The sequence below is a fragment of the Engraulis encrasicolus genome, chromosome 3 (genome assembly GCF_034702125.1).
Source record: "Engraulis encrasicolus isolate BLACKSEA-1 chromosome 3, IST_EnEncr_1.0, whole genome shotgun sequence".
NCBI lineage: Eukaryota > Metazoa > Chordata > Actinopteri > Clupeiformes > Engraulidae > Engraulis > Engraulis encrasicolus.
The window spans coordinates 373412-385911 of record NC_085859.1 but is presented as its reverse complement, the minus strand read 5'-3'; the positions used below and the strand labels follow the sequence as shown (position 1 = coordinate 385911).

At 44.6% G+C, this 12500-nt stretch overlaps 1 protein-coding gene across 1 annotated transcript in view; it reads right to left on the bottom strand.

Moving 5' to 3' along the window:
- Nucleotides 1–9455: 9455 nt before the first annotated feature.
- Nucleotides 9456–12500, bottom strand: part of specc1la (sperm antigen with calponin homology and coiled-coil domains 1-like a) — a 53292-nt gene continuing 50247 nt past the window's right edge. The window contains exon 19 of the mRNA XM_063195801.1: nucleotides 9456–11659. Within this exon, the coding sequence (XP_063051871.1) occupies nucleotides 11570–11659 (90 nt within the window). The 3' untranslated portion in view covers nucleotides 9456–11569. The remainder of the gene's footprint in view (nucleotides 11660–12500) is intronic.

Genomic DNA, 12500 nt, shown 5'->3' with positions numbered 1-12500 from the left:
GGCGTGGTTAATGGGCATGGTACTAAGGTGGACATTATCAGAGTTGGGGGTGCAGGAAGTGGGGGTACAGGAACAGGAAGTGGGGGTACAGGAACAGGAAGTGGGGGTACAGGAAGTGGGGGTGTAGCAACCCAATGTAAGTAGGCTGCCGGATGTGAGTGCCCGGATATCCGCCAGAGTATTTGCATGCATTTGCATTCATTTCCACCATCAGGAATGCTTTGCGGTACCACAGCTACCCTATGTGAGTCGCGCTGTGTCGCCTGACTGTCCCTTCTATAATATGACACCGTAACAACTCGGCCTCGGTCCCCGCCGCAAATATCCACCACACCACCACGGGTCCTCTGGTGTTGTGGCCGTTTTAGGATCTTTTTTTCATATCCAATACTTGCATATTAAGAGTGGCAATTCCATCATGGAGGTTTAAACGATAGCCTATGTGCGAATGCAGTCATGTTGAATTTAGGGTGGCCAAACCATGCCATGTCATGAAGACGTGTATCACATTATTTAAACAGCTCGTGTAAACAGTTATCCTGAGTGCCTGTGTCTTTTTGGAGATCGGAGGCATGATGAGCAAAGGGAGAGAAATTAGTTGTGCGCGCGCGCACACATCTGCGGACACGAAGTTACTGGCTCCAATATTTCAGCGTCCCGTTTGATTCTGTACTGACACTTATAATTTACGTAGCACAATCAAATGAATAGGCTATGTCTACATTATAGGCTGCTGTAGTCTCCAATGTGCCTAGTTTCGCGTGTTGTTGGCATCACCAAATAATCTGCTCAATATGCGGCATAACTTTTCGAGTGCTACATTAGACCGGAAAGTATCGAGCATGGTCTGTCCCTTCAATAATATTAAGAGTGTCCCGTAACAACTCGGTCTCGGCCCCGCCGCAAGTATCCTCCACCACGAAGGTCCTCTGATGTTTTAGGACCGTTTTAGGATATTTTCATATAGGCTAATACAGCGTGCGCGCGCTTCACTGACTGTATAGACACGGAGGGAGAATGGCTCCAATATTTAAATTCAGCGCCCAGTTTAATTCTGCACTGGCACGTTTAAATGTAGGCTACGTGGCACAATCAAATGAGTAGGCTATGTCTAAATGTACTAGGCAGGCTCTAGTCACCAATCTGGCTTTGTTGTTTCGGCATCACCAATAATCGCGTGTTGTTTTTGCACCACCAAATAATAACTACACAATATGCGGCATAGCTGCTGTTTTCTAACTCAGAGAGAAGGCTATGCCCAGGTATTCTTTTAACTTGTAGGATATCCTGATGTTATGTTTCACTAATGTAAGGAGTAAAACTCAGAAACTTCCCGAGAGCTACATTTAGACTGGGTAAACTCGTGACTTTAATGCCTTCCGAAACGGGCTATTCCAGTGTCTGTGACAGTGCATCTAGCCTATTTTAGGCGATAGTCTTGTGCAAAACTTTTTATTTAACATTGCGAATGGGCAGGATGATTTGCTTAGACACGCACGTGCTTCAGAGCAGCTAGAACTGTGCAAGGTGACTGCTGCAGTTTTCAGCTCAGTCCTCCTGGATAATAAAAACAAAATAATGCTGACGAGAAAGTCACGCCGTTATCTTCTGAGTGCCCGGTTGAGACAGTTTAATTTTCACACCCAAATCAATTCGGTTTTAAGTTATAATTTAATTTCATTTCTTTTTTTTATAACTTTGATGTTATTGGTCACCGGGCCTATTCTTTTGATTGGGAGATCAAGGAACTCTCTGGTGTCGCCGAAACGGCGATGTGCTGTGGGCTCTTTACGCACGGCACCTATGTCCCTTCCATCTTCAGTCAGACTCAAATCGGACCGAAATCAAGTAGCTGAGGTTAAACTGTCGTAAATACACGACTGAACTCGAGTAGCTGAGGCAAAATAGCCGTAAATACTTGGGCGGATATCCGGGCACTCACATCCGGCAGCCTACTTACATTGGGTTGCTACAGGGGGTACAGGAAGTGGGGGTACAGGTACAGGAAGTGGGGGTACAGGAAGTGGGGGTACAGGAAGTGGGGGTACAGGAAGTGGGGGTACAGGAAGTGGGGGAACAGGAAGTGGGGGAACAGGAAGTGGGGTACAGGAAGTGGGGTACAGGAAGTGGGGTGCAGGAAGTGGGGGAACAGGAACAGGAAGTGGGGGTACAGGAACAGGAAGTGGGGGTACAGGAACAGGAAGTGGGGGTACAGGAACAGGAAGTGGGGGTACAGGAACAGGAAGTGGGGGCACAGGAAGTGGGGGAACAGGTAGAGGAAGTGGGGGAACAGGAAGTGGGGGTACAGGAACAGGAAGTGGGGGTACAGGAACAGGAAGTGGGGGTACAGGAAGTGGGGGAACAGGAAGTGGGGGAACAGGAAGAGGAAGTGGGGGAACAGGAAGTGGGGGAACAGGAGGTGTGGGCAAAGATTCTCTGTTCTAAAAAGATAGCCAGCTGGTGACGTCAACAATAGGATGGAATGTTTCACCAACCAAGTACTTCTGGTCTCCTAAAAAGGTGTGGCCAAACTGTCAATCATCGAACACCAGCGCAGAATCAACCAATCACGTTTCCTAAATTAATTTGCTCCGCTGGCGCTGGGAGAACTCCGGTCAGAGAAACAGCCAGGCAACGTTTAACAGCAGCATCACGCACAATTTTACAAAACCGGCTGCCCTGGGCAACTTAATATGATAACTTTATTGCCGTGGTCTCTGCACTCAAAATGCTTTTGATATTTTAGATGGCATAGACGTGAGAAATACAGCCACTGTGAAAAAAATCAAGTGCCTGCAGACAGAGCCACCTGATTCATGCAGTTGAGCGACATGACACGACGGCACAATGTTCAAAACTTGTGTGGCTGGCTTAGGGTTTTTTTTTTTGAAGTCCAACCAAATTATTTAAATTCACTATGAAAGACGTGCTTGAGTTTAGACATGACCTCGTGTATAATTTTAAATTTAATTTAATCAAGTTCATGCAATCGTGGTCATGACTTCGTATGAAATATTGTGCTACACAACTAGGCCTACACGGAAGTTTTTTTTTGTGTTCATATCGTGCTTAGAAAGGAGAGGATCTTAACGGGACACTGAAGTCTGCACTGGAGACAGAGCCTACATGTAGGCTGATGCAGAAGCATGACGTGCTTCAGATAGCCTAAACAGACAAGTAGGCTATTTAAATCCATGATGTCTAGCAGCGCGTAATGTAACCATATTCACCTACAATCCTCAGCCGTCATTATTCCCGTCTATGGCATATTGTTCTAGACACATTTGTGCGTTCATATCGTGCCTTCAGAGGATCCAAGTTCACGGAACTGTACCGAATTTTGACTAAAACATTGCGCTGCACATGCATGACTAAAGCTCGCTCAATAGCCTGATAAAAAAAACCGAGAATAGGCCTATCCAGAGAGCGCAGGCTATGCAGTGCCAAACTCGAACATTTGGAGAGAACCTACAGCTATCAAACTCGTATCCTGTGCATCCCGTTAGTGCATCGTTGAGCCTATCCTCTATTTTCTCATGTCAAGATTCACGGTTTTTAATCCAATATTTGCTGGATGGTAGCCTACAGGATTTTTGTTCTTTCTGCTGCGCTGAAGGTGAAAGTTTTGGCTCTTGCGTCTGTTAACTTAGGCTATCGTCTCGAAGGACATCTTGGAGGCTGCTGGTGTGGCTCAGTTGCAGAAGTAGCCTAGTAGCCTAGTTCAGAGAGGGGGTTAGATCATTTAGTTGCATGTGGCATGTGCCAGTGACATGCGGAAGTGCCGCAGTGGCATCCATTGATTTTATATTAATCAGACCTATACTAATTATTATTAATGCATGTAATCATATTTATTGATAATAAGTATTATTTTTAATTATTTATGTGTTCTAGATTTGTTATTACAACCGTTAACGGGCATGCCAAGCGCTGTTACAGTGGCCACTACCATGTCAAACTTTCCCTAACCTTAAACTTTTCCTAAACCTAACCTGTCAGTGAAAAAATGTGTGTAAACCAACCGAACTGAGCCTAAACCAAAACTCATTCCTAAACCTAACCTGTCAGTGGAAAATGTGTTTAATAATAGCATGCCGATGCCACTTCCGCATGTCGATGTCAAACTGTGCCTAAACCAAAACTCATTCCTAAACCTAACCTGTCAGTGAAAAATGTGTGTACACCAAGCTATAAACATGCCGAACTGTGCCTAAACCAAAACCTATTCCTAAACCTAACCTGTCAGTGGAAAAATGTGTTTTATAATAGCATGCCAATGATACCACTTCCGCATGTCACTGGCACATGCCACATGCCACTAAAGGATCTAACTCATACTGCTAGTTCAGATACAACGCGGTGTTCCGTGTGGTGCGTCTCCAGTTGAATAACTTAGAAGGTGAGAAAGTGGATCGCACTTCTGGTTCTTCTTTTCATCTTTTTATTTTTTACATAGCAGCAGAAGTGGAGACACTGACGAAGGCAGCAGCCAAAACGTTTGTCTACACTCTTGCTGCTATGTAAAAAAAATGAAAAGAAGAAAAGAACCCGAGTGCGATCCACTTTCTCACCTTTATTCAACTGGAGACGCACCACAGGGAAGAGCGCAGTGTATCTGAACTAGCCTACTAATACAATATTTGCGAAATTAAAAGGCTAATGTCCGAGTTAACCAGCCTTCTCCACTAACTTTTGCCCTGCCTGGCGCAACCTGCATTTCGTTTAACAGTTGACTGGATGAGATGATGCTGAAGTGTCATGCAACACAAACTCCTGCAAAGACTAGCCTATTGAATAAAGTCTATAATAGGCTCATTTAACCTGAAGCAGTAGCCTAACGTAGGCTATGCATTTGCCACCCAGCTGTTGTCATTTATTTGCAGTCATGGTATTGTGTCTCACTAGATTTAGGCTATAAACCCGTGGTCAGACTGGGGAGCGGCGAAAACTAGCCTACTTATGGACAGCACTGAAACTGAAACGTGCAGAAATGAACATCAAGCTTTTAATAATTTGCCGAAATTAGGCTACTATTTCACAACAGACGTGCAAAGTAGACGTGAACTAGGGCCTGCGATGTAACAACAACATAACACAAATAAACGTCAATTAATGCCGTGCTCCTTATCAACCGCTCCTGTTTTCACGCAAAGCAAATATTCTGCACCGCTTGTCAATCATTCTTGGCATTCCATGGCAGCGGCCTGCACTAGACGGGACACGCGTCAAACAAAGTTGATTTCCTCAGTGATAAATTAATTCTCACATGTATTTTTTTTTACAATGTAAAGTAGGCATGTGGCTCTTAGAATATGACATTTTTAAATCCATCGCTGCGCCCATGAATTAAGGCATTGGTCGTATCCGTGGAAAAGTCAGATTCGCCCATAGGCGCCCATTATAAAAGTCTCCTATCAGGTCTCCTAAAGGGGCGTGGCCGACGTCATAAGTGAAACAGGAAGGAACGTCGAGTTGGCCGTCTCTGCATTAAGAACGTCTCTGGTTGGGGTACAGGAAGAGGAAGTGGGGGAACAGGAAGTGGGGGAACAGGAAGTGGGGGAACAGGAAGAGGAAGTGGGGGAACAGGAAGTGGGGGAACAGGAAGTGGGGGAACAGGAAGTGGGGGAACAGGAAGAGGAAGTGGGGGAACAGGAAGTGGGGGAACAGGAGGTGTGGGCAAAGATTCTCTGTTCTAAAAAGATAGCCAGCTGGTGACGTCAACAATAGGATGGAATGTTTCACCAACCAAGTACTTCTGGTCTCCTAAAAAGGTGTGGCCAAACTGTCAATCATCGAACACCAGCGCAGAATCAACCAATCACGTTTCCTAAATTAATTTGCTCCGCTGGCGCTGGGAGAACTCCGGTCAGAGAAACAGCCAGGCAACGTTTAACAGCAGCATCACGCACAATTTTACAAAACCGGCTGCCCTGGGCAACTTAATATGATAACTTTATTGCCGTGGTCTCTGCACTCAAAATGCTTTTGATATTTTAGATGGCATAGACGTGAGAAATACAGCCAAAAATCAAGTGCCTGCAGACAGAGCCACCTGATTCATGCAGTTGAGCGACATGACACGACGGCACAATGATCAAAACTTGTGTGGCTGGCTTAGGGTTTTTTTTTTTGAAGTCCAACCAAATTATTTAAATTCACTATGAAAGACGTGCTTGAGTTTAGACATGACCTCGTGTATAATTTTAAATTTAATTTAATCAAGTTCATGCAATCGTGGTCATGACTTCGTATGAAATATTGTGCTACACAACTAGGCCTACACGGAAGTTTTTTTTTGTGTTCATATCGTGCTTAGAAAGGAGAGGATCTTAACGGGACACTGAAGTCTGCACTGGAGACAGAGCCTACATGTAGGCTGATGCAGAAGCATGACGTGCTTCAGATAGCCTAAACAGACAAGTAGGCTATTTAAATCCATGATGTCTAGCAGCGCGTAATGTAACCATATTCACCTACAATCCTCAGCCGTCATTATTCCCGTCTATGGCATATTGTTCTAGACACATTTGTGCGTTCATATCGTGCCTTCAGAGGATCCAAGTTCACGGAACTGTACCGAATTTTGACTAAAACATTGCGCTGCACATGCATGACTAAAGCTCGCTCAATAGCCTGATAAAAAAAACCGAGAATATCCAGAGAGCGCAGGCTATGCAGTGCCAAACTCGAACATTTGGAGAGAACCTACAGCTATCAAACTCGTATCCTGTGCATCCCGTTAGTGCATCGTTGAGCCTATCCTCTATTTTCTCATGTCAAGATTCACGGTTTTTAATCCAATATTTGCTGGATGGTAGCCTACAGGATTTTTGTTCTTTCTGCTGCGCTGAAGGTGAAAGTTTTGGCTCTTGCGTCTGTTAACTTAGGCTATCGTCTCGAAGGACATCTTGGAGGCTGCTGGTGTGGCTCAGTTGCAGAAGTAGCCTAGTAGCCTAGTTCAGAGAGGGGGTTAGATCATTTAGTTGCATGTGGCATGTGCCAGTGACATGCGGAAGTGCCGCAGTGGCATCCATTGATTTTATATTAATCAGACCTATACTAATTATTATTAATGCATGTAATCATATTAATTGATAATAAGTATTATTTTTAATTATTTATGTATTCTAGATTTGTTATTACAACCGTTAACGGGCATGCCAAGCGCTGTTACAGTGGCTACTACGATGTCAAACTGTGCCTAACCCTAAACTTTTCCTAAACCTAACCTGTCAGTGAAAAAATGTGTGTAAACCAACCAAACTGTGCCTAAACCAAAACTAATTTCTAAATCTAACCTGTCAGTGGAAAAATGTGTTTTATAACAGCATGCCAGATGCCACTTCGGCATGTCGATGTGGAACTGTGCCTAAACCAAAACTCAGTCCTAAACCTAACCTGTCAGTGAAAAATGTGTGTACACCAACCTATAAACATGCCGAACTGTGCCTAAACCAAAACCTATTCCTAAACCTAACCTGTCAGTGGAAAAATGTGTTTTATAATAGCATGCCAATGATACCACTTCCGCATGTCACTGGCACATGCCACATGCCACTAAAGGATCTAACTCATACTGCTAGTTCAGATACACCGCGTTGTTCCGTGTGGTGCGTCTCCAGTTGAATAACTTAGAAGGTGAGAAAGTGGATCGCACTTCTGGTTCTTCTTTTCATCTTTTTATTTTTTACATAGCAGCAGAAGTGGAGACACTGACGAAGGCAGCAGCCAAAACGTTTGTCTACACTATTGCTGCTATGTAAAACAAAATAAAAAGAAGAAAAGAAGAACCCGAGTGCGGTCCACTTTCTCACCTTTATTCAACTGGAGACGCACCACACGGAAGAGCGCGGTGTATGAATATCTGAACTAGCCTACTAATACAATATTTGCGAAATGAATAGGCTATGCCCGAGTTAACCAGCCATCTCTGCTGACTTTTGCCCTGCCTGGCGCAACCTGCATTTCGTTTAACAGTTAACTGGATGAGATAATGCTGAAGTGTCATGCAACACAAACTCCTGCAAAGAGTAGCCTATTGAATAAAGTCTATAATAGGCTCATTTAACCTGAAGCAGTAGCCTACATGTAGGCTATGCATTTGCCACCCAACTGTTGTCATTTATTTGCTGTCATGGTATTGTGTCTCACTAGATTTAGGCTATAAACCCGTGGTCAGACTGGGGAGCGGCGAAAACTAGCCTACTTATGGACAGCACTGAAACTGAAACGTGCAGAAATGAACATCAAGCTTTTAATAATTTGCCGAAATTAGGCTACTATTTCACAACAGACGTGCAAAGTAGACGTGAACTAGGGCCTGCGATGTAACAACAACATAACACAAATAAACGTCAATTAATGCCGTGCTCCTTATCAACCGCTCCTGTTTCACGCAAAACAAGAATTGTCGCTTGTCATTCATTATTGGCATTCCATGGCAGCAGCCTGCGCCAGATGGGACATGTGTTAAACAAAGTTGATTTCCTCAGTGATAAATTAATTCTCACATGTATTTTTTTTTACAATGTAAAGTAGGCATGTGGCTCTTAGAATATGACATTTTTAAATCCATCGCTGCGCCCATGAATTAAGGCATTGGTCGTATCCGTGGAAAAGTCAGATTCGCCCATAGGCGCCCATTATAAAAGTCTCCTATCAGGTCTCCTAAAGGGGCGTGGCCGACGTCATAAGTGAAACAGGAAGGAACGTCGAGTTGGCCGTCTCTGCATTAAGAACGTCTCTGGTNGGGGAACAGGAAGAGGAAGTGGGGGAACAGGAAGTGGGGGAACAGGAAGTGGGGGAACAGGAAGAGGAAGTGGGGGAACAGGAAGTGGGGGAATAGGAAGTGGGGGAACAGGAAGTGGGGGAACAGGAAGTGGGGGAACAGGAACAGGAAGTGGGGGTATAGGAAGAGGAAGTGGGGGAACAGGAACAGGAAGTGGGGGTATAGGAAGAGGAAGTGGGGGAACAGGAACAGGAAGTGGGGGTACAGGAACAGGAAGTGGGGGCACAGGAAGTGGGGGAACAGGAAGTGGGGGAACAGGAAGTGGGGGAACAGGAAGTGGGGGTATAGGAAGAGGAAGTGGGGGAACAGGAAGTGGGGGAACAGGAAGTGGGGGAACAGGAAGTGGGGGTATAGGAAGAGGAAGTGGGGGAACAGGAAGTGGGGGTACAGGAACAGGAAGTGGGGGTACAGGAACAGGAAGTGGGGGTACAGGAAGTCGGCTGGTGACGTGTAGATTCATGTAGTCATGTCTGAACTCTAACGCCCATGGGTCTGAATATAAGCTCAGTGTGTGTGTTTTATTAAAGGTGCAGGTCATAATGACAACAAACATCTTCATATGAAGTTTAATATTCCACTGCTGCATAACCAGACAGGACAGATCAGATCATGACAGCTGTTTTCATGTAACAAAGTACATAATTACTTAATATGCAGAAATGAATAGATCATTTATTCTTCAAAATAGTTAAAAAAAAGATATATACTGTATACTGCGAACATACAAAACGTAGAGGAGTTGGCCTTGTCCGCATCTGTAAAGGCAGTGCTGTGAGTATGTGTGTGTGTATGTGTGTGTGTGCGTTTTAATGTGTGTAAGGCAAGCATCGTTGTTGAGCTCACTCACAGCCTCAACAGTGATGATGTGACGTGTGTGTGTGTGTGTGTGTGTGTGTGTGTGTGTGTGTGTGTGTGTGTGTGTGTGTGTGTGTGTGTGTGTGAAGTTAATGCATATGTTCAAGTGTTACATTGCAATAAGTTCCATCACATTGCACATTACACATTAGTTCCGCTACTTCAGTTCCTTCTAACAGGACAGAGCCAGTGGTGGCGTAAGTGTAAGTAAGTGTGCTGCAAGTAAGTGTGGTAGTCTTATCATAATGTTGGCATGTGTGATTAGAGTTGCCAAACTGTAGGCAGGCATGTGTAGGTTAGCGTTATGTGTAAGCATGCTGTTTACACCGCATTACATGGGGCTCCAATGGCACATGTGGCTAACGCTAACATATGGCTAGTGTTAGCATGACGTGCTGCAATGGCACATGAGGCTAACGCTAACATATGGCTAGCTTTAGCATGACGTACCAGCAATGGCACATTAGCTAGTGTTGGCATTAACATGCTGTAAAGGCACACGTGGCTAGCGTTAGCATGATGCAATGGCACCTGAGGCTAGTATTACTATTAGCGTTCACAGGCTACAATAGCGATTGTAGATAGTGTTAGCATGACAAACTGCAATGGCACATGTGGCTAGCGTTGGCATGCTTGCAAAGGCCACATGAGGCTAATGTAACCATTATCATGCTAGCAATGGCACATGATACTAGCGTTAACATGACGTACTGAAATGGTACATGAAGCTAGTGTAAGCATTAGCATTAATGTATGTAGCTAGCGTTAGCATGATGTACTGAAATGGTATATGAAGCTAGTGTAAGCATTAGCATTAATGTATGTAGCTAGCGTTAGCATGACGTACTGAAATGGTACATGAAGCTAGTGAAAGCAGTAACATGCTGCAATGGCACATGTAGCTAGCGTTAGCATGATGTATTGAAATGGTACATGAAACCTGTGTTAGCATTAGCACTAACATGCTGCCATGGCACATGAGGCTAGTGATAGCATTAACGTGCTGCTATGGCATATGCAGCTAGCGTTAGCATTAATGGATGTAGCTAGCATTAGCATGCTGCAATGGCACATGAGGCTAGCGCTAGCATTAACGTGCTGCTATGGCATATGTAGCTAGCATTAGCATTAATGGATGCAGCTAGCGTTAGCATGCTGCAATTGCATATGTAGCTAGCATTAGCATTAATGGATGTAGCTAGCGTTAGCATGCTGCAATGGCACCTTAGCAGAGGCAGATCAGTTTGTCGTCTACTGAGATCCACTTAAAAAAAGATGATCATTAAAAAGATTCTTATTGGACCACAGCTCATCCAGGTAGCCGTGTGCGAATATAATTGGTCCATATGTCGCCATGGTAGCCATGTGTGATTGGTCCATATGTCTCCAAGGTAGTGTTGTGTGATTGGTCCATCTGTCTCCAAGGTAACGCTGTGTGTGTGATTTAATAGGTCCATATGTGATTTGGTCCCGGTTTGGGGGAGGAGTCAGGAGAGGGTGTTGTTGTGACATCATCACGTCACGCCTCAAAGTTTTTGAAGAGGGAGGGGTCAGATGGGGAGCGATGTCATTGGAGTGGGGATCGTGACATCACATGCGGAGGGAGGAGTCACATGATGTCACATCTCAAAGTAAATGGCGATGTGGAGGCGGGGCCAGGGACGTGGTTTGGTGACGTTATCCGGTCTCAAAGTACTTGTATATCGCCGTGACGTCACATAGGGGCGGGGTTTAGTGATGTCATCAGGTCTCGAAGTACTTGTATATCGGGGTTAGGGGCGGGGTTTAGTGATGTCATCAGGTCTCGAAGTACTTGTATATCGGGGTTAGGGGCGGGGTTTAGTGATGTCATCAGGTCTCGAAGTACTTGTATATGGCCGTGACGTCACATAGGGGCGGGGTTAGGGGCGGAGTTTAGTGATGTCATCAGGTCTCGAAGTACTTGTATATGGCCGTGACGTACAGCATGACGCTCTGCCAATCAGGACGCTCCGTGTGGACCAACTCATTCATATCCTGAAAACACACGCACGCACGCACGCACACACGCACACACACACACACACACACACACACACATTGTTAATACATACTGTACATATATACATTTCAATGTGGTGCCGGTTTGTGTGTGTGTGTGTGTGTGTGTGTGTGTGTGTGTATATTACTTCTTTATAACCTAAGCAAAATATCATTAAATCATAGTGTGATTTGGGAATGATGTGAAGACATTAGTAGAGGATTTTGAACAAACAAGTTGCCCTCGGGTAGCTCTCAGTAGCCCTCAGACCTAGAAAGGTTGGGGACCCCTTGTGTATTGTGTGTGCGTGTGCGTTTCTGTGTGCATATGTGTGTGTGTATCTGTGTACATATGTGTGTGTGCGTGTGCGTCAGTGGCGTCTTTTGGTCATAAAAATTAGGGAGGACAAGGAGGTGGTCAGTCGGATAGATGCGAGTAAATGGGGTTAGTAATGGCAGATGCTTAGTATTAGGTTGTAGGCCTACTAGGTAACTTAACTGATATGGCATTGTGTTGTCTGGAAAGCTGACTTATGACATCTATAAAATAATTGCAACAAACTTTGTATAATATATTATCATACATAACTGCCCAAAGTGTTTGAGGGCAAAGAAAGAGAAGAGTGAAGGAAAATATTATAGAAAGTAGAAAGTTTCATAGGGAGCATATCTAACTTTGACCAAAGGCAGCATGGCATTTCACCCTGTCAGTTGTGTTTTTTTGTTTTTTTTAACCATAGGCAAAAATTGACAATTCTGAAGACCCTATAGGAATGCCTAGGACATTGAGTGACTTGTATAGCCTAGGCCAGAGTTTCTCAAACCTTTTCAGACCGAG